Source organism: Phalacrocorax aristotelis, chromosome 2, assembly GCF_949628215.1.
Source record: "Phalacrocorax aristotelis chromosome 2, bGulAri2.1, whole genome shotgun sequence".
Classification (NCBI taxonomy): domain Eukaryota; kingdom Metazoa; phylum Chordata; class Aves; order Suliformes; family Phalacrocoracidae; genus Phalacrocorax; species Phalacrocorax aristotelis.
The window spans coordinates 54056164-54079613 of NC_134277.1; the positions used below are offsets into that span (position 1 = coordinate 54056164).

At 43.7% G+C, this 23450-nt stretch overlaps 1 protein-coding gene across 6 annotated transcripts in view; it reads right to left on the minus strand.

Moving 5' to 3' along the window:
• BMPER (BMP binding endothelial regulator) overlaps positions 1-20400 on the minus strand; it is a 153992-nt gene extending 133592 nt beyond the window's left edge. For 4 of the 6 annotated variants that reach the window (XM_075083606.1, XM_075083605.1, XM_075083609.1 and 1 more), the window contains exons 1-2: positions 19182-19532; positions 18264-18349 (exon numbers count right to left, since the gene is read on the minus strand). In XM_075083606.1, coding sequence (XP_074939707.1) covers positions 18264-18349; positions 19182-19296 — 201 coding nt within the window. In that variant the 5' untranslated portion in view covers positions 19297-19532. Of the gene's footprint in view, positions 1-18263; positions 18352-19181; positions 19533-20310 lie in introns of those variants that run through there. The other 2 variants (XM_075083607.1, XM_075083610.1) reach the window with 2 other exon arrangements.
• Between the last annotated feature and the right edge of the window lie 3050 nt (positions 20401-23450).

Here is a 23450-nt window from a genome sequence, read left to right on the forward strand (position 1 = left end):
TTAGGAGGTTTATGCCGCATTTCTGATATCCTGAGGTTACTAACTATTTATATTGAATAGGAAAAATATTGTTTGAGCTTTCATTTAACCAAGAAAGGCTGTGGAGCTGTGGAGGAAAAACAATAAAAGCAACAGGGACAGATTACGTAGGAATACAAACTACTATTCATGGCTAATTTGGAAGACGGTCATTTTTTACCATTATTCATCACAGTCCCACAAGTAACTCTGATAGGACTCTTCACCAAGTAGTTCAAAGCATCCTTAAATTTCTGCCAGGAGAAGCCTGTGGGATCTGCCACCAAAACAACAACAATTTTCAAACAGTGGCAAAAGTCAGCCCCAGGGAATGTGGGATGCAGCTTTCAAACATGCATGTATGACCCTGGGAAAAGAAAAAGCCTTTTAAAATTAATGAAGCAAGTGCACTCAAGTCACTTAGGCAGGATCTCTAGCGCAAGGCGTAGGGAAGGCTCAAACACAAGTCAAAGCACGCCACGTGCCATGACCCACACGTTCTCCAGCCATGCTGTTAGCTCTCTGCCAGATGTTGCACATGGCCAGAGCATCCTCTCAAGTGTGCACGGAGCCATGCTCAGTCCATGCAGGACACAGGAGCAAAGGTTTGGGCCAGCAGTAGTCGCAGGCTCTGTCCCTCCGCAAAACCTGGGAGCACCAGGCTCCCAAGCCTGTGCTTGCAGCTATGCTTACGTGCAGACAACCCTGATGCTGGGCCAACTTGAACTCGAGAACAAGCTCAGACATGTGCGTAACTCATGGTCTAGACAAATCCTGAGGTGCTTTCTGAAAAGAGTAGCCTTGCTCCTTTGACACTCCTGCCTGGAACTCGCCATCTCAGGTCCAGTTTACAAACTTCCCTTCAATTGGCGGAGTTGATGCACGTAAGCAATCCCTGCTAATACCGTGGGACTGCTGTCACGCATTAGCATTTCTCCGCCTAAGCAAGAGCCACACAATTTGACTGCAGGGAAGAGACACCACTCCCCAAGGAGAGGTGCCTGCAGACATTTCAAACCACTGTCAAGGGAGATGAGAAAAAAGGTCTCGTTTCCCTTGTTCTCCTCCAATTATCTGGGTTTTTTTCCTTGCAAAAACAAATTTTGTGGGTACAATAACAAAAATGATTTCGCACACTAGGTGTGTGTTTTAAATTCAAGGTGAAAAAAAATATTTTCCTATGAAACAATGTGTGTTTCTGCAAAATGATACAGTTGTCTCTCTTTACCCACATAAACCTATAAGCACCAAGGCATATGCTTCACCTCACAGAGAGAAAAGTGCTATTATTTTAAGAGTGTTTTCAGTTTCAATGGGACAACTGACAGGAGTGAAGCCAAACATATGCTTCAGTACTTCCAGCATTAGGTCCTTGCCTGTGGCACAACATGACTGTGATTTCAGCATGAATTGCATTAGATGCAAATGGTGGTGTTTTGTCAGGAACAAAACACACCAGTTGTCCAGAGTCTCTTTTTCCTTTTTTCAGCAGAGCACACAGTAGCCTCCAATTTATCCCCTCATCCCTGTAATCGCTTTAGCTTATCTGGCCTCTTTGAGGGCAAGCAGTGAGGAGGCTGCAGCTCTTCTCCCTGCAGTGGTGCTCAGCCAGCATCAACCAACCCCTTCATAATTTAAGCTCTCCCCACTTCCTAGGAACAACAATTAAAACAAAGGCCCTGCTGAAAGATGACACCGAATTTCACTGCAAACGGGTATTCCCCACCGCTGTGAGGAAGGCATGAGTATGTGCAAGTCATTCAGGACACATCACTCACAACCCCTTATAGACTGAACAGATTTTTTTTTTTCCCCACTGTGTTTAATGATGTTCATCAGCACGAGGAAACTGACCTTTGTAGCCTGCTGCAATGCCAACACTCCCTGACAGCAACCTGGTGCACTACTACGTGGTGAAAAGAAAGCGCTTTCTCTCTCTTACATTCGTTTGCATCAATGCAACTGCTGAGGCTGCAGCTGGGATCAGGGTCCCATTACATCAGACGTCGCATAAGCACATCATAGGGCTACATCCCTGCTCCCGTGAGCTTACTGACACAGACGCAGCCAGACAAAATGACCACAACTGCAGACTGAGTCAGCGAGAAAGCCACATCAAGATCCAGACTGCTTAGCTCTCAATCGCCCTGCCTCCACCTCAACCTCCAAGTGCCACTTCGGGTGAGAGTTCTTCATCTGTAAAGTTAAAGGCAAAACTCTTTACCTGTCAACAGAACAACGTGATGGTCTTCTAGCAGTAAGAGACACGGTCTTCACAGGTTCCCAGCATTTTGCCCTGTAGTCTGAAAAAAACTACCTACAGTAATCCAGGAGCCAAGTTTCAGGGAAGGGGTATGCACTGGGGTTCTTGTGGGAGACCACACCTTTGCATTTCATGAGATGCATGCTTTTAAAATTCATGGCTTTTTCGATGAATTTGAAATGTGGTTTTAAACAAACAAAAAAGAAATTCATGGTTTTTCTACTTTGTCAATAAAGAATTTGTATTAATTGTCAGTCACTTAAATCTGATGCCAATACCTAAGAAAACAGCAGGCACAGGCAATACTTGTCAATCTGAACCTCAGGGTGCAAACCTGTATCCGTGCTGCTGGAAGCTCACTGACCCACCCTGTAAGCTTACGGTCTGCCCCTTGCTAGATGTTCCCAGTCACTCAGATCAGCCAGCAAAACTTTTCGGATGATCACTGCCCAGCTCATTTTGAGAAAAATGTGTGATCTTGAAAGTGTGGCCCACCCTAGCCTGGTTTACCCTGACCAAAGCTGATGGGGCAGAATTCATTCTCCCAGCGAAGGGACAGGCAGCTGAAGGCCATAAAATCTTCCATTACCTTAGCTCGGTCCAGAGGCCACCCACACACAGCTGGAGTCAGCAGGTGTGGGACAGCATTGCTGCCCTGGGTTATTATCTTCCGGAGCATGCTGCTCTGCTGAGCCCCCTTACGTGCCATAGGATGGTTCGGAGAAGAAGGAGTTTGCTTATATCACCCCCGAGCCAAACTAGTCTGAAAACACTAAGTAAATTCTAGCCAGGAAAAAAAAAGAAAACCCAAAAAAACATTGAAGATGGCACTGATGAATTATCGAGCCGATTTCATAGAGGGTAAAGCAGATTGTGCCGAAGGTTTAAAATAAATAATTAAATCATTTGAATTCAATTAAATTTAGAACAAGTCACGGTGTCATGTTCTGTCCCATCTCAAAAATTAACTCAGCTGCATCAAATGAGTGTCCTAACAATACTTTTGTTTCTTAATTGCCGTCCTGGTCCTATAGACTGTGTTCAGCTTACTTTCCAGCAGACACTGCCAATGAGAGAACAACAAAACATGAATACAATAAAAACCATGACTACAAAACCATGAATACATTAAAAATAAAACAAACATCAAAATCTGAGTCCATCAGCTCAGAATTCCTATTTTTGGATAAGATAACTATATCTTCTATTACAGACTAAATACTGACCGACAGGAATTTTTCTTCTACTGATGTGAATTAAAACTTAATTTGACCTTTTTTTAAGAGAGATGCATTGACTGTTTTTTTATAAATATAATTTCATCACATTTTGATAGGCTAAATCTAAAAATATATTATCCAAACAATAGTTACCTGTCATTGCACCTTTATTTCCTTTGCTGTCTGAAGTCTGCTTACTTGACCCTTACAATGGAGACTGAAGCAGTGGCAAATGCACCAGTTTTGGGTTTGAGCCTGTTCTAAAAAACTTTGAACAAAGCAGCCCTTGAGGCCATGTACTTCTTAAAGAGTTTAAAAAGCCCAATGGGCCTCCTAACTTACTCTGCAACAAGTCATATCCCATGAAGAAACTCACTTCTGTACAACACAAAAACAGGGGTAGATTAAAGAAAAGGGAAGAAAAAAAAGCAAGGTCCCCTGCTGCTCTGTCTGGCCAGAATCATGTCTTTTACTACCCATATCCTCTGAAGAAATGATGCTCTCATGATATATTACCCTAATACATCACCAAGTGACAGTTTTCTCATGATACTGTATCCTCAAAGATGTGATGCATGCCAGAAGCAGCAACAGGAGACCTCGGCTGGGGGAAGGAAGGGGGAGGAGGTCTTGTTTCTTCCAAATTTTTAATCTACAAGTTGGTTTCTTTAATGTTATTTTGTCAGGAATATCCCTGTCAATCCCAGCTTCATCAACCAGGGGACTCCTTTTTGCAGCAGTAACACAACTTTTAAACTGGAAAGCACAAAAAAAAAAAAAAAAAAAACCACACCAAAAAAAAAACCAACCCTCTTCATTTAATTGAAACAAGTTTTGAAATAGGACCAAAACGCTTGAGGAACAACAACCAAATAAAAATAGTAGCCCAAAAGAAAGCAACAAGAGTCTGTTTTCTATTACAGAATTATTTAGCCAAAAGGCCTCCAGACACTGCTGTTTTAATGAACTTGCAAGTAAACTGAGTGCTGACCCCGCATTTGTTTTCTTATGTGATCTTGCCTATGCTACGCAGTGGTATTAGGAAAAAAAAGAGGAGGTTATTCACAGCGGTCTGCAGAGAAAAGGGGCAGCCCCCAGCTTGTCCGCCTGTATAGAGAAGAGTGGGAAGAGACAAGGACCAAGAGCATTTCAGCCAGGACTCCTTGAATAGGACAAGAGATTTTGCGGGTCTGTTAATGCTGCCTTCAACTCACAGGGGCTTACTCCTTTTTTCTGCAACTGCTCCATGCTAGTAACATCCGAGAGGGACAGTCAGAAATCCTCACTCATGGACAACTTGTGGCAGCAGTCATCCTCAAGCGGGCTTCATCCAGTTGATGTCAGCAAGAGAAGGCTCAGGTCCACAGAAGAATTTAGTCAAAAAAACTTATGCCACAATGATGTTTTATTTGACACATCTCATTTCTACGTGTTCCTACTTCATATCTACTCAAACTTCTGATGGATGCAAAGGAGGAAGGTGGAATAAGCTTTCCTTTGTTGTGATCAACTGCATTGACAAATTAAGTTTATTGACTTCCAAAACTTCCGCCAACGCTGCAGCTACTAGGAGAAGAAGTGTATTTTGACTTGCGAACTAAGCAAAAGCGATACGGAAATCATTGAGAGGAAGCTAAAAGCCAAAGCTGTCAAAGTCACTTTCACAGTCCTTGAGCTGACTTTGACCATATTTTGTGGCCTGGCCCTCATTGCTTTTGGGTGAGATGTAGCAGCCCTCATTCACAGCAGTGATCACCCCGCCACATGACAATACCATTGCAGTCAATGAAACCACCCACGCAAGTTCAGAGGTTTGAGCTGCGCTCTTCAGCGCAGACACATGCACAATGCCCTATGTACTGGGTAGACCCAGTTAATTAAACAGTTATTTTTAAATGTTGCTCTTGAAAGAAGTTTGCTGTCCAAAATAAGAAACTAATATTGCACAACCATTTTCTGCTTGAAAAATCCAGTGGTTAAAACATGTTTTTGCATAATCACAGCCCTGCAGGGACAGTTCTCACTTCTGAAAAGCAAATTCCCTTCTTTCTGTTTTGCACATGCACAAACAAACAGATTCTGGTATGCCCAAAGCTTGCAAAGCTCATCTATAATAATATATTGAGTAGACGCCATACAAGCAGATTTTTCCTCAGCCTGTGTTCCCTTCACTCCTTCCTTTCCCCTGCCCCACTAGCACTGCTGGAAGTAAAAAAAATACCTGTTTCTGACAAGTAAATGGAGCTGACATTAGAGTGAAACTATAAGGTGAACGGGGTATGTGCAAGCCATTTGTCATCTTGACAAAGTGATTTTCAGTCACCAGTGGGACACTTTGAAGACATCTGAACAGTTGGCCTTGACCACCAGCATTTCTTACGGCTCATAAAGGGACCCATGGGACTGAGAACACAACCTGGTTTTGGAAGTGACTCCTGCAGTGGTACCTCTTGATAAATGTAAAGGCAGTGTGATATATCAGGTGCCATTAAGATCTTTGCTAGCAGGTTATATTTACATAAGTATGGAGCACAGATAGCATCTTGTTAACATAATTAATGAGACTCAAATATCAGGAAAGGGATTATGCCTGGCTGGAAGTCCACAGCGCTCGCAAGGCAGCCAGAGATGATTTCATTGTGTGGGACAGAACTGTTCTCTTTGAAGAGTAAGAACTCAGGCAGCAACACTACTACCCAGGCAGCCAGGGGAAACCACAGGGGAGTCAGAAAGATGGTCTGAAATCCAAAGGTTTCACACGTTTAGCATAAGCAGGGTTCTTTATGATGAGAGACTCAAGTGCTGTGTAAAACTGGGAACCTAGGGCTGAACAAAACAAAGAAAACAAAAAAGTATCTACCTGAGGTTTTAGAAACTTAATTTTTTATTAACTGTACCTTCCTCTGCAATAAGAGAAGGTTCTCGTTGCCAAGTCACAGCCCCATCTGGGTTGGAAGAGGAACAACATTTCATCAAACCTGTCCAGACTGCTGCATTTTGCACAGGCAATTGAAACGCACTTCTCTAGCCCAGAGAAGAGCAGGAAATTTCCTGACCGAGATCACTAATTTCTGCATCAGTGACTCTTGATGTACTTTACAATAAACTGCTTTTCTCCCACAGCCTCCAACTAATAATCTGTATGACATAAGAGGAGGTGGCTCCTGTTACCCAGGTCAGAGAAGTGGACCCTGAAGGGCACAGAAGGAGGTACTTGGCTCCAAACAGAGAGAAGGGTTCAGGATACAACCTTGTACTCAGCAACTCCTGTCAGCTCTCTGCTTGGCACGTCGGCTGTAAGAAATCCCTGTTCTGAGTTGTCTTCTCAATGGAGGAGATAAGATGGTTAGCATGGGCTGCTTGAACCAACAGCCCAACCCAAGCACTCCCCAGTGGGTTAACCTGAACACTTTGACAGTAACAGTACCTTATGGCCACAGTCACAAGTTGTCCACAAACACACAGTAGTAACATTGTCTCCATAAGATGCTTAAAATCCTTTTAGGCCTCTGGCTCCAGAGTCATACACAGCTTTCCTGAAGACACTTCACATCCACATTCTCTCAACTAAAGCTCTGTCTCACCAGCAGTTTTTGTGCTGTCTTGTATGTAAGAGGTAATGCCCAGCAAACAGGCTGAAGCTGCCTACCCATCTCGCCAGATGGGTGGCTTCCAGCAAACCTCCCTTTTGTTGTAGGTGATTTGCTTTCTTTTTACCTTTTTGGCTCCAAACTTTGTATGTTTCCATATGTGGACTGTTTTAATTATGCCAAGAAAAGCAATGACATCAAAGATATTTGCTTTATACGAAAACGATTACATATACTTTTAGGCACTAAATACGTACCGTTCTTGTAACAAGTGCCTAAAACCACTCCGATGTCCTACTACCACAGCCTAGAGTTCGAGATATTTTAAAAATTTCCACTACAGATCGATTTTTGGGTCAAATCGTTTGCCTGAGGATTGGAAACCTTGCCAAGGTAAATCAGACACATACAAACATTTTTTTCCAGAAGCTGTACAAATAGCACCCTTTTATTTCCTCCAAGTTTTCATGTTAAACAAGCTCTGGTTCAGTATCAGTGCACTATGCTGCATCCTAAACGTCCACATCAGCAAGTTTCTCCAGAAATGCATAATGTGTTTAGACCATAGACAAACTATGCCTCAAGCATACTTGTTTAAAAGGTTTCTTACACTACCACACCGTCAACATTTTAATATATAATTATTTTAATTGTCCAGCATTTTTTATCCACTGCTTTTACAAACAACCCATCCACCAAACCTTGGTTTACAGACTAAAAAGCTTGCATGCTTTGCACTCCACCTGCCAACATAGTTTTATTCATTTATTTTAATAAAAAGCATTTGCCAGATTGAGTCACCAATCCACCTAATCATGTTAACTGTATTTGGGTGTGGGGAGTGAAGTGCTAAATATGAAAACGATCAGCTGCGCACTGCAATATACAGAAAAAAACTATTCTCTGTCACAAGCAAACGACGAACAGTCTCCCTGTGGTAGCAAAGCCAGCTGCTTTTATCAGTATTTTGGGTCCCACAGGCCATCATTCAGCTAATAGCCTTATCTCAAGCCCAGCCACCCTGCCCAGCTCCTTTCTGCCCCAATGACTTCCAAGCGGCACAACCTGGAGGTGTTTCGTTAACTGGCATAATCAGATCATAACCATTACGCAGCCTTCAAACAGTCATTTGTCAGCTCTTCTCCCTCTCTCTGGAACCATGCCTCAACTGCACATCACCACCCAGACAGAAAAAAGGCAGAGGCAACCTGAGGACAATCAAGATCTGTTATTCTTCAGCCGCTAATAAATCATAAGACAAACCAGAAAAATAGATGCAAACGTATGATCCTGGCCATCAGAATACACTTTGATGGTTCCAAACCAGATCCAATTCCCATTAAAGCCATTTGATATAATTGAATATAAAGAACTGCTAAAAAACAACACAAGAAAACAAAACCCAAACCACATGACTTTTAGCCTATGAGCTGTCAGAAATCTGATTTTCCGGATCAGAATTCTGGGACACATTGGTTTGCATCCCCCCAAGGTATGTGGAGCAGCTGCTGCTTCCATGCCTCAAGTGAGATCTTTAGCTACAAAAGAGTAGGTGAGCCACATCAGGTGCCACTCTGTATGGAGGAAGGTGCAAACCAGGGACTGAGCACCTTAACAGCCCAGGGCTGAATGATACCTGGTTTCTGGTTTTCAGCATGAAGTAGAAATGGTAGTCTCCACCTTCTCAAGTCTGGCACAGCTTTGGACATCAAAGTCAACACGGTGCTCGGCATAGAGAAATTTAGAACTGAAATGGAAATGCCTATGTGGTTGAGGAATTTGCACTAAATATCCAATGAGCAAGAAGTTTCAATGCTGCAGGTTGGGGCTTGTGCATACACAAGGCAGTGTCGCTACCATGCAACCGACTGCAGATGCCCTATGTGAACTAGACCTGCTCTGGAGCAAAATGCAGTGTACCCATGTAAGCACAGCTCTAAGACAGAGTTGAAGAAGACCTGATCCAATCTTCAACACTGACCTCTGTGAAAAGGTTTACTTAAAACAGGGACTCAGAAAAAAACGGGGCCTCAATTTGTCAGGGAAAAATGTCAGATCTTTTGCATCATTTTTCTAAATGACATTTTTTCACACATCCATCCTTTATGCTCACAAGAACAAATAGGTCTCCAACTCTAATGCTGTTTGACAGTACTGCTTTTTGCCATAGCACTTTACAGCACAAACATATAATGCTTCCCCCTCTGAAAAATCTAAGATACAATACAGAAAATTAAAACCACAGCCAGGAGGTTGATGTGTAGAATGGATGAGGAAACAAATAAAGAGGATGCAAATCATAGATAGTGCACGAAGACATGTTATTTTTTCAGCGTGGTAGTCCGAGTTTAACAGCCCATTTTGAACCACAATCTAGAGCAAGTGGATTCCGGGCACAGGGGGAAATGGGTGGGGGTGGGGGGTGGGGAAGGCAGGAAAAAGGTCTAATGAACAAACAGGAGAGACAGGGAAAAAAAATATGTGAAATCCAGGTCTCAGAAAGTACACAAGGTCAGCCTCTGGGGATGACAAGAAGAGATAGGCTCCATGCTGTACTTGGGCCCAGAGCTCAGCACTTGGTCCAGCTGGATGCAAAATGGTACACAGAGCTCAATCTGACAAATAGTCAGACTAGGAATTTTTTAGCTGCAGCTTAATGCATAAGATGAAGAGGCCAAGAGGCCTCAGAGGAAGTAATTACAGAAGTTATTAGGTACAATATGAGCAAGTACCAGTACGATAGTCATTTTAATAGTAGTATTACAGGTAAAAGCTTTTATACAATATTGTTTTTTCTGCACAATGGCCTTTTATTTGACCATAAGCTCAATATAAAAAGGTTGCATTTTCATTTGATTTTTTGGTTGTTGCTTAATATTTTTCTTCCCTCAAAAACTTCTATTAAAACGTGATGGGGAAATAAAACCAGATATTTCATGGGGAAAAAAATATCTATTTTTATATAGCAGCACAAAGCAGAACAGCAGAAGTACTGACACCATGAACCATTCACTTACAGGACCATAATTCTTAAAAAGACTGTTAACAACTCAATGGAAGAAACTTGAAAGCTAATAAAAACTATATACAGGTAACTGTATGCTTTTAAAATGCCATTTTGATATTGGACCAGCTCTTTAATAATGTTTTTCTTATTGGCAATAAAAAAGCGCCTTAACTTAGACTGATCCATTTTGCACTTATTGTAGACACATTCCAAAGACATTTGCAACTTATATTACATTTTTCCATTTAGTTTATGGCATTTTTGTGCCCTTCATATTTTTTCCACATATTATTTATACATTTTAAGTATGTTCTTTTGTATTTGAATTCTCTGATCTTTTAATTATGCCAGAGAGAATCTCATTTCCATACTTGATGGATTGGATCTTCATCATCATTACAGTGACATATCACCAGCTCTCTTCCAGGAGGGTTTTGCCAAGACCTATAATCAGTTCAGCGCTGTGTGCATATGTATGTTTGCTCAGTGCAGCTGACTCTGTGCTGGAAATGTGCAAGTAGTGAGCTCTTCACTATCCCATGTGGTCTGAGAACAACATGAAATAGCTTCTTCAAGCCTGCAGATTTCCAGAAAGGCTTCATCATAAGCTGTCACATATGACTGTCCATCATGTCTCCAAACTAAATGTCACGATAAAGCATAACGGACTGAAGGCAAATGGACCTGCACAGGGATGTGAAGCAAAGTGCACAAAGTGGACTTCAAAAGGTCCACAGACAGCACAGACACAACACCCAGCTATAAAATCCACGCTCATTTCTCAGAGGAGAAAACTAGATGAGATGCTGCACATGGTACTGCTTGGCCAGGGTGGTCATATCTGTATACGGCACTAAACTGACTTGAACATTGCCTCAGTGCTGCTGCTGGAAACATAGAGAACGAAGCTAGAGTAACCATCTTCTAACATAGATAGTTTGTGTCTCATTCTCAGGCCAAAGTCTTGTCTTACAGGTGTTACATGAATTAAGAACAAGTACAACTGAACCTACCTGAATCCTCCTCCAGGAGAGCCTACCAAAGCAATCACCTCCACAACAGCTGATCAGCCAGCTCCGGGCTCTTGAGTCAATTCAGTTCTCACTTGCAAAACCATATTCATATATATATATATATCTGTATACACAGACATACACATATACTCACACACACACTGTTCTTTGGTCTCCATGACAAAGCACATATGGGACACCAGACATGGAGCTATGACTGGTTTTTGCTTTCAGGGTTTGTTTTTGGGATGCGGCATGTTGGCTTTTTTTCATTTAAGAGATGGCATATACATCTGTATCTTTTTTAAACTGGATAAAAACTAATAAAGCTTTCATCATGTTGGAGCATGTTTGTGTTCCAGGAACCCTTCATACACCGATCAAAACAACATTCTCTTTTGCAGTAATACGGGGGTGAAAACTACCAGTACACTACTGTATCACAGGCTTTTTTGTCTCTGTCTCTGTTATTTTTGTGGGTGAAGAGAAAGCCGATTAGATTCTACAGTAATAAAGACCAAGAATATTTAAATTGAAAGAAGATGCAGTCTTGGTAGATTCTGTAGTTGATGTATGTAAACTATTGAAATTAAATTAAATGAAATAGGTATGAAAGAATTGTTTGATGATTTTTTTTTTTAATATGCACCACTCCACTAAAAGTCATCTGGGCCACATTATACCTTGACGCAACAACAATTGAATCCTCATGTACTAAAACACTGCCATCTTCACTGAACATGTGTCAAATACTTGCTCTCAGGCTAGCTACGCGCTTTCAACTTGTTTATTGTGCCACAGAAATCAACCATGCTATAAGTAAAGGACCCCAGCAAATCTAGTAGCTTTCTTCCTTCAGCCTGCAATGAGGAGATGGGGGGGGCACGGGGTGCAGGGAGGACCAAGGGCAGAGGTTATTTCTTCCATTTTTTTTTTTGCTTGCACTCAGTTTCACTAGTCCATTGGTTCAAGCTAGGTAGAACAGTACGTCTTGTAACAACGAATTTAACATAATTTTTTATGAGCAAAGGTCAAATTCTACACTGCACATTTGGATTTAAAAGCGGAAATTTAAACTACAGAATGATGTTTCATGCTGAATAAAACTTACGCCAAGCAAAGCTCTGATTTCTAGTTTCCTGAGCTCCTGTCTCCAAATTTTTCTCAGGTTTCCAACACTTGGTTACACTTTCTGGCTCACATTTATTTCCTTCTGTTCTGGATTTAGGTGATAAAAGGTTGAGACATATGATTACCACTCCTCAGGTGCAGTTGGCAAGTTTGCGGCACAGGCATGAGGGAAGCGGGGAGGAAAAAGGTGGGGGAAATGGCACTGGTTTAGATGTGGTTTGTCAAGATCCCTACTGGCTTTTATCAGCTGTTTCTTGACACAACTCACTTTGTTCTAAAGTATTTGGGGAAAATAAAATAAAAAAAATAAAAGACCTTCTCTCTCCACAAAGAACACACTGAAAATAAAACCCTTCGTTCTCTTGGGTGGGGGGGGGGAAGAAAGCAAGCCCTTGAAATGTGAAGGCCACTGTTAGCTGAGCTATACTTATCTATTTCCTTGCAGTACCTGGCTTCTCACCTGTCCCTTTCAGCTGGAATTCTTGGACCATTCATTTTAAAACTACATCCATCATTGGCCAACAGATAGGTTATTCTTGGATCTCTGCTTGCTTCTGGCAAGGCAGTCGGGGTCCATGCAGATGATGATAAACGAGCATGAAATGACACGGCTCTCCTCACCACCACCGGCACCACCACCTGTCATCGTTGTCACTGCTGAGCTCATCTCACCTTCAAAAAGCTCAGCACTCAGAAGTTTAATTCAGGCTAAGTTAATTCTGTGGGGATTTTACATTCTCGTCCTATAATTATGCACAGGTTCTCATTTCACCTATTTCCGATGGACTGTAGCATTTTTATGTCTTTTCCACGTGTAGGATGAAATATATATTTCTTGAAAGCAAATGCCATAATATCAGGTGTGAGCCTACTTCTATTTTGAGTTTTAGATACCTTCCAGCCAAAAAACCGTACCAACAAAAACTCTTGCTGCACTTGATCATTTACCGTACTTGTACCGGAGTTGAACTTAAATATTCCATGCCTGTTTTAAATACTGACCTGCATATAAAAGAAATCTAACCAAAAGTTCTCCCAATATTCTGTTAATAGCATTTCCCCCCCTAACATTTCAAAATCCTCAATACATATATATATATGCACTACAAAAAAAGAAAATAAAAGGATTACCAAAACGTGGTAAGTTTTCACGTTTATGAAGTTTTGTTTCTACTAACAGAAATTCTCCCATGCCTCCACTACCCTCAGCCTAAAACTTTCATATCTGAAATACAAAGATCTGAATCTGTCATATGTTACATGTTTGGGTTCCTCAAACCGCACGAGGTGTGTGAAATGCTCCTATGGGTTGAAATAAACTCTTTTTTCCACAGATGTGAGAGAATATTTATAGAAGGGAATTTTTGCATTAGGTAGTGTAGTTATAATAGCTTGCCATCTTTAAGCATTTAGTAACTGGAATAAAAGAATCAATTTCTCAAACTGAATCAATATCAGTCCATTATGAATATCATCAAGATTATATATTTCTACCTATAATCATCATTGCCAATTCAGACAAGTTCTTTAAAACCCAAACTTTTTACAATTAACTTCAATAGCCCACAGTTTCACTACTTTGATTTTCAGAAACCAGCAGGACGTGAGATTTTCTTACTGTTGACCACCAAGCATAAAATAATTTCACCATGATATGTTCTGTAACATTTTTTTTTTTTGTATTGTCAAGGGCCACATCATTACATGAAATAATAGTTTATCTTTTTTTGGCCACAATATTTTTTCTTCACAGAGTTGGTTGACTTAGTCCTTGTTACTGCCCACCCCATCCAGCATTTCCTCTCAGTTGCTCACCTTCCTCTGATACACAGCTTGATGCAGCTTGAAGTACTTTCCATCCTTCCCTCAGAGAAGTCTTTAGCTACAAACATGGTTGCAATGGGACGCTCAGCCATGGCACTCCACAAGTAGGCCGTCCTGCACTTTTTACATGACCTAGCTTCAAGAAAAACATTTTTCCAGTGCATTTTCTGTATATCTGTTTTAACCATTAGCCCTACATACTGAGGATGCCGGTGCTTTCTCCAGTTTCTGTGTTTAACAGCATATAAGGAAATCGCATGAGAAAGCACTTTAGTTGCCTTCAGCCTGCTTTGCAGTACTCCAGTATCTCAAACCCTATGGAAAGCCAGGTGACATAGCAGCCTTCCAGAGATAGTATATCTCCTCGGAGATGTGGAACCACAGACTTTCGAAGTGGAAGCGGGCAGAAAACCAAAGCACACTAGCTCTAACAGCATTTTGCAGATAGCAACAGCAAGTCATAAATCCCAGTTCTCACAACCTCTGGATCATGAAGTCACCTTCAACTTGTGTTTGCCTATCCATGCCTCAGAACAAGCTCAGGAGAGCAGACATACCAAGAACCTGGCATCTGTGCAGCCTGCCGGTTGTCAGAGAGACAAAAAAGAAAATGAGTGTGTTCGTACTGTGACTATACCACCCACATCCATTTGTAAAGTGAAGGCCCATGAAGTGAGAAGGGATGGCTTTGTAGTCATACCATTAGTCCAGGAGTTAAGAGACCTGAGCTTTCATCACAGTCCTACAAGAAATTCCTTGTGGATAAACCACAATCTTTCTTTGACTTTGATGTTTTTCTTTTAAAAAAAAAAAATAAATAAATAAAAGTGGCCACTTCTTGCAGTCAGCTGTAATTAACGACCGGTCCTTTGGCGATCCAATTCATCCATGTTTATTAAGGGCTCAGAGGTGATTGGTTGGACAGCGATATACCACTGCTAAAGCATTGTAATTGTAAAAGCTCACATTGAAACTATTGTCTTAGAGACAATGACCATTTTTTTAACGGGCATTATTAAGACCATAAAGTAGGGATGTATAAATTACAAGTTAGGGGACCCTAGATTTTAGCCATAGTGGCTTGTTCAGCTGGAAGCTCTTGTGTACGGAGCTACAGTGTACATTTACACACACATACATACTCTTACCTGTTTCCTTATATTAAGGGCAAGCATCAGTGCTGTTCCGTGCACTCCACCACATTTCATTTCGACAAGTAGGGAAGTCCAAAACAGACTTATCTCATGGTGGGTGCAGTGCCTTTTTATTAGAAAAGCATGACCTATACTTTAGAAATTAATTATTTTCTACGTACTATATATGAAATCTCCAGCACTTGTCCCCCAGTCCGAATTCCCTTATCACCATGACTTCTCTTTCCACATGTTACAGCAGACGCTTAAGAATGAACTCATCTTGTTTGGTAGGTAGGCTTGGCTGTCTCCAGGAGATCCTCACCACTGCCCCTTTTGTATTCAAGATTCAGTATTCTGTGTAACCAGTAAATCTAAAACAGGACCCAGAGGCCAGAAGCCCGTGTATGCTCCGCCTGCCTTGTTCATGTTCCTATCGTGAAACTCAGCCCACCCTGTCTCCACTAATCAATGAGAAAAGGCAACTTTTGGTTTTGGTCTTCCTACCAACACTTCTCAGGGGTGTATAAGGAATTGCATTTGTAATTGCTCTTTGCAGTCTTTGATGTATTATTGCAATTTACCCATAACCTAGGAGTTTGCAGTTTTCACCACGTTTTCTCTTAGAGTACTATCCCTTGCTTTGCCCTCCCAAATAATTTAGCTTGTTAAGAGAAAGCTGGAGACTGCTTTGCTTATGCTGCTGGCCTCTTTCTCCCTTACTAGGACACATCCCCATGCACTGGAGGACACAACCTGCTGCAGAGTCAGCTCTGTCAAACACTTGATGATTCAGTTCCAGCATTTCAGTTCTGTCTCCTCTCATTTGCGAGATGGGAAAGTCCTGGAAGGGTGTTATGTAGATATTCCTCCTCTTCCCAGAGCCATTCAGATTTCCGTAACTTCTGCAGTAATTTATGGCAGCTTGCAGTCATGGAAATGTATCTCTGCTAGGGAACACCTGCCATAATCCAATCCAGTATTTCTGTTACTCACTTTACTGGTGTTTTTAACACAAGTGCCCTCTGTTGAATTTTCTGTCCTCTCCTGCACAGTAATTTCTTCCTTCCTGGAACAAGGTGATTAAGCTCTCTTCTTAGTTGCTCACTTCTTATGATATGAACATCCATCAGGTTTGCCCTTGAAGAGTATGGTCAGTCTTCCAGAGAAACTTCCTCACTGACTCACTATTAAACAATCAATATTTCTAGTTGGATGTAAGGAAACCTGGTTTTCTCTTCCCTCCTGGTCACAAATCACTGCACCGCTTCTTTTATTTCTGCTCTCCCCAGACCTCTTAAAATTGATCTTTTCCCTTGTGGCAGGACTGAACAAAGATTTCAGCAACCGGCTATCCAATAAGTCATTGCTTTGGATGCTGCACAGTGTTAAAGTCAGTATCTCCAGACCGGTTTCCTTCTCCTTTACCAGGTCTCCCAGCTTCCAGCTCAAGAAACAGAGGTCACATTTATTCTTTGGGCAGAAATGAAACAGAGCGTACCCAGTGGAGGTAACTGTGGTAACTCACTGGGCACCCGTATTCTTAATAAAACATAGCATCCTCCTTGCATAGAAGGGAGCCAAATGGCCTCAATCGCCATTTCATAAAGTATGCCCTACAAACCACATAGATTTAGAGTTCTTACATCCAATATTTTTTGCAGTTCTTCACGTTCATGCACTAAAAGGGTGCTCATTGATTTAATAAAGCCAAGGTCTAGAGAGATCTATAAATACAAGTATTTTACCCTGATGCATTATTGCTCTGATGCCCAAGACTGAACTTCTGCTCCTTCACAGATAAATTGCTTCCTCGCTGGTTAACACCAGCTTCCATTAGCAAGGGTGGTGGCAGACATATTTGGGAAGGTGATCCATGATAAAACGCAGCTTTGTCTCTTTTTTTGTTTTCCCTTTGATTTCTTTACTCACCACATCCCATGCTCCTCCTTTCCCCATCCCCCTCTACTCAGAAGAATCAATAATTTCTTCTTTATCACTATTAGCTACGAAGTTATCACCAAGTCCCACTTAAAATCTGTTGAACTCAGTGTAGCAATATACATCAACCTCAGGGTGCTCAAGATCAGGTTCCTACGGTTGCCAAATGTGCCTTCTAAAAGGCAGTCTGAAACAATTATTTACGTCTTTTATAGACTTACAATAATGCTGGCTAATGCTAATATTAATGGCAATAATAGAAGAGGGGGAGAGGGTGTCTTGATATTTCGGTCCTAAAGTAGAACACGTTCTGTACGTTCAGCTACTCTGTAACTTCCAAAACATAAAATGTAATGCTTTCTGGTCTATACTTTTCGTTGCACTCAACAGCAAATTAAGGTTTATGGCTTTCTTTTAAATATATTGTACAAAGTTTTATTTAGAAAACTGTTTTTCAATATCTCTTAAGCCTTGGCTTGTCCAACTGAATTGCTCCCAGAAATGCTTAACTCTGAAGCAGAATTACAAGGAAAGGGAACGTTTCTCCCCAAAACATGTATTGGCTAGTGATGTTATTAACCACTGAATTGCCAGGACAGCAGGCACTGCCACCCTTGGAACAAAGCGCTTTGCTGAAAGCATCACTTGTTGCTTTCGCTGTCGTCTTATTACAGTGTGTATAGTCACGTTGCCCCCTTCGCCTCGCACCCTCGTGCAGCTCCTCAACCACCGGCGTGTGAAACTAAGCATGTGGGAGCTCGAAGCAGCAGCGTTTCCAAACCTTACCTTTCACCCTCTTTGCTGCGCGACACGCGGCGAAGGCTTGTGTGTGCACCCCTGACTTTGGGAAAACAGTTCTCCCTCCAAATTCACATGGTAAATAGGGTTTCCCAATGTCATGTTAAAGTCAGTACAACTTTGTGCCCAAGTGTTTTAAAGTCAGAGAAATGATTGCCAGATCATGGATTGGATTACTTTCCATTAGCTCAGCTCTGAGATAACCTTGTGTTACGTAAAGGTGACAGAGGCACCCGAGATTTGATTATGTGAAATATTCCCCTCTCTGTGCGCTTACTTTTTAGTACAGACCTGAACATTCTTACGATCTGAAATCCAAACTTACCAGGCAAACACACATTATACAAGGGTTGTCTGTGATAAACGGTATCTGCAGAATTTCCCCTTCGTTTTCACATTTTGCAACGGATCCTGAAATAGAAATAAAATAGAAATAAAAATTTTAAAATACTGACTTATTTCAATTCCCCCAGGTGGTTTTGGAAACTGTCCTCGTCACACTCTAATTTAACCCCTACTCCATTTTAAATTTGCCCATTTTAAGCAAGCGAGGATGTTCAGCGTCTCTGTAAGATTCTAAAGGCAACTGGGAAATGAGTGGCCTTTTATTGCTGCACAAACCTAGACTTTCTTTGTGCCCCAGTTATAGCAAAGAAGGACGCTTTTTCTCTTCTCAGATGACGTGTGGAGAATAACGAGTACTCCATGCAAAGCAGGATACTTCTATAACGATAGATCCAGAGCTCCCTGAAATCAGCAGAAAGCTGTCCACTACGCTCTGAGGACTTGGACCAGGAGAACAGCACGAGCCCTAAACCCAGCGTCCTTTTAACGCACGACAGCCAGTTGGCAAATGAGTCAAAATCAGCAGGCTGACTGTCAAACGGAATCGAATTAGAAACCCCTTTATGGCCCTAGCGCTGATTAGCCCGTATTGTGTCATGCTGGAACCACTTCTCAAAATCTAATGGCTCCTCACTTTGCGCTAGATATCGATTCAGCGTTTCCCTCCGTACCCCAGAGAGCAGGAAAATGCAACCCTCGAGGGGGAGCGGGGAAAAAGGCGGGGGGGGGGGGGGGGGGAGAGATAAGGAAGGAGGGGGGTGCATAGTTCCTGCGTTCACCTGCCCCAAACCTCGCGGTTACACCTACAGCTGCCCGCCCCTCCCGCGGCGGCGGCAGGTGGGCACCGCGCAGCCTGCGCGCCCGTTGCGCGCCCCCCGCCCCGCCCGCGCCCCCGTACCTGTGAGCAGGGAGGAGGCCGGCGCCCCGGGCAGGCAGAGGGCGCCCAGGAGGACGGCGGCGGCGGCCGGGACGAGGCGCGGAGCCGCCGGCCAGCCCCTGCCGAACCGGGGCATCGTCCCGGGGGTGCCGCGTCCCGTCGGGGACGCCCGCCCCAGCACCGACCCCCGGCGCCGGGCAGCAGCGGGAGGGGGGCGGGGGGGGTTTGGGAGCAGGACGGGAGACGGCGGCCCGCCGGGGAGTCCCACCCCGCGGCGGCACCGGGGGAGGGGACTGTGGGTGCGGGGAAAGCAGCTGTCAGCGCCTGCCCCTCGGCCCCGCACCCCCTCTTTCCATCGCCCCCCTCCCCTGCCCGCATCCCTTCTTATACCTTCCTCTCCCCATAGTCCCTCCTCCGCACCCCCCGGCCCCCATGCCTCCCTCCCCCCCGGCGCACACACGCACAGACAGGCTGCCAGCCCCAGACCCCGTTTCCCTGCCGGGAGATGCCCGGCCACTCCCTCCCCGGCCCCGCCGAGCACCGCCCGGGCCGGCCGCGGCGTCGGGGGGCTGCGCCCGCGGCCGCTCGGCGGGTGGGGCGGGGGGAGAGGGAGACGATCGAGGAGGAGGAAAGAAGAAGAGGAGGAAAAGGTAAAAGAGGAGCAGGAGGGGAGGAAACGTGGATCCTCGGACAGGTCCGGTACCTGGGCGGAGCGCGGCGGCTGCCTGCGGCGGGCTCGGCCCCGGCCCCGCAGCCCGGCTTGTGGCAGTGCCATGGCTGCTTGCGGGCGGGCTTTGCCGGCCCTCGGCGAGAGGAGAGGGGGGGAAGGAGGGAAGAGCGGGAGGCAGCCGGGGCGGGGGACACACGGAGGATGCCGCGGCAGGGCTCCGCTCCCCGGCTGCCCGCCCGGCCGGGGCCGCCGAGATCAGCCCCCGCTGCCCCCTCTCTCGCAGCAGCCGCCGCGCAAACCCCGGCAGCCGGAGCCGGCCGCTTCCCGGGGACGCTGCCCCCCGAAGGGGCTTCCTCCGGCCCTCCCCGGCCAGCCCCGGGGCCGCCTCTCCCCATCGGGCAGCCCCGGCCCCGCGGGCTTTGGGGTCCCCCCCGCCCCAGGGGCCGGGGAGCAGCAGGGTGGCGGCTCCCCGAGCCTGACCTGCCGTGTGGGTCCCTCGGTCGGTTGCTCCCCCGCGGGATATAGCCTTTGCAGCTCCTCCTTAAGACTTTCACTTTGCAGGTCCACGCTTTACTATCCTAGGTATAAACACAAGCAGTATTCGGTATAGGCATCACCAAACCCGAGCTTTTACACACACACACACACACACGGTCCGGACGGGATGATACTTGCATCGTACAGCAGGAGGTTTTTCTGCAACGGATCTTCCCAAGCCTGTTTTACAAGTCGTTTTCCTTCAAACGATGATGTTTCATTTGGGGAAATGGACGCTCTCTGAAATATACTAGTCTGGTGACAAACTGAAAAATGTTTTCAGATTTAAACACATTCTTATTTTCTTTCTTTGGGGGGCAGGGTAGATTGAAATCGCAACTCAAAAAAGCTTTCAGTAATTGCAAATGAGGTGCGCGGCAGGCTGGTACATACAGGACCGCTTTAAATACATTTCACTTCCCAGTAAGATGCAAGACAATTAGATTTGCATGTTCATTTTAAGAATAAAACCCAAGACCTCTGAAAGCCAGCATCTTTGCTCTAAAAAGTAAGAAACGAACACCTCATTTCTGACACAATTTGTCACCTAGCTTTAGCGTGGGAAGCAAAAGCCCTAAAATAGCTAAAATTGCATCGATGATAGGGACTATGGAAAACTGATACTGGTGAACTTGCAGAGATCACTAGCAAACCCATTTCTATGGGAAAAGAAAGCCTCCTCTTATCTCCCAACCTCAATCTGTACAGGTTGAAGCTGCACAGGCAAATACAATAACTTAGATGCATTAAAAGGGCTTTATATTCCCTAAAAATACAAGTGGGATACAAAATTTGCTCTACACTGTGTGGCATACATAACAAACTCAGTACATAAATAGAATGTGGGTAACCTGGGTATATTTTTTCTGGGAAACACCATCTTCACAATTCCCTGCATTTTAAACATAGAGGAGCCTGTAGAGGTACATATTATTATGCACTACTCCAGAAGAGATTTTCACATGTCCAAATGTTTTTTTTCCATTGGAAAGATGTACTGAATCTTTTGGCAAACTGGGTTTTCTTACTTCTCTGTCTGTAATCAGTGGCTATGTTTCCCTTTTCTAATTCCAGGGCAGCCACAGCCCTTCTAAAGCAACAGCCGTAGGGGGGAAAAAAAAATCTATCCTAATAATTTCTCAGCTGACAACTACCACAGGAGAGTACTTATATCATTGTGTGCATCGAATCTGCTCTTCATGATGGTCTAAAGTTTATTAAATATTAACATCACCCGGTGTGAGAAACATACAAATCACAATGAGGGCATCAAATAGCAATTCAGACATCCAAACAACAGCAGGGAACTTGCTAAAATACTCTGAAAATGCCAAAAGTTTCATCTCCTTTATAAAATGAAGACAAGAGGTGACAAGCAACTGAACTTCACACTCAATCCCTGCCACAACTCATTCAGTTAATAAGAACACGTAATGAAATCATACTTAAAGCAGGACAGTTACGGACCAATACACACAGATTTTTTACAGTTTTACTTTTCCCGTAGGAAAAAATAATTAAAAAAATTAAGTGTGATCATCACTAAAGCACCTTCAAAACACTGCTTAGGCCTAAAACTTACCTCTGAAGCAACACCTGTGGGATGCAAATATTGTCCATGGAGTGAGCTCATTGGGTCCGTGCCTCTCTCGTAGTAGTACCAGTGGTGGGGTGAGGAATTTGCCTGACTTCGTTGCTTGAAACACCTGCTGAAAAGGGACTCTCAGCCTCCCCGTACCATGCCTACACCACACTTCACAGACTCTTAGCTGCTTAGTAAAGGAGTCTGCTGAGGATTTGTGCTGCCTCTGAGCCTCCCGATGCCCTGGTTCCCTATCTCCTGTCTCATCGGGAAAGAAGGGAGATGCTCATTGTTAGAAGCAACCTCTATTTCTTCCTGATATTGATAATGGTGACATGTCATGGAGGAAGATCACTCTCTCTTTTAAATCTCTCATGAAGTAAAACCCAGCCTGGGAGGGAAATATATCATCTTAATCCTCCCACCTCAGTTTCACCCATCCAGTGCTAGAGGTATAGGGCTTATCTCAGCTTTTTACCTCTCCCTTACCCTATCTCCCAAGCCTACCTTATCCTTTCTGGTTGCAATGCTGCATTACATACATACAGTTTCAAGGTTTTTCTCTCCCCCTTTTGCATCCCTGTTTGAAGAGGTACTAAATTTTCCAAGCAACATTCAAGGCTGTGGTCATTTTAGCAAAATCAGAGGGTCACACTGAAAACCATGTCCTGCTATCGGATATGCACAGAGACTTTGCTGTATGCCAGCAGATAGACCAGAAGTCATGTCATCAAAACCCTTACCTCTTTTGTATAAGTGTTACATGTTATCAGCTGTTATTGAAAGGATACGTTCATTAGTTCTGTTTATTGGTCAGCCTGGGCTCACCCAGCTTGATGGAGCGGTAGCTGTTCACAAATACCACTTTGTATGTAATTCAGCCCCTTCTGCAGTGATGCTTTCCCAGTGGTCAGCCATAAAACAACACCAGCCATTAGCTGGTCAGAATAAAGGTTCAACTCAGCACCCACCCAAAAAGGAAAAAAAAAAAAGCGCTTTATGGTTAACAAGAGTAACAGTGAAGAAGACAGTGTTCACATTCACATCTTTCTTCGTGATTATCTGTTTTACTGGTAAGTCAAGATTGCCAGAAGGCCCATTCTTCATAGGCTAGAGAATTCTTCCAGAAGTGGAGGAAGGCACTGAATCACTAGAATTAGCATGTATTTCATTTTGTTTGGGAAATTCACTCTTCTAGGTCTTGGGTATAGGTCTTCCTAAGGGTCCCTTACCACACAAGGAAGCGTGCAATAAACATGCTACATAGGAACACGTATACGTTGGGCACTGGCAGCGTCCCTGCTTTTATTCCTTTTATGTTGCTACTCATTATTTTAACACAGTTTCTTTGTATTTATAAGACTTCTCAAAATAAAGAAAATACACCTCTGATAAACACTGTATTGAAGGTTGTGTAACTGGCACATCTCACTGTTTTTTGTAAATGACTATGCATTTACAAGGCACTGAAGGTGGTCTGCATATCAGACTGAGCTTACAC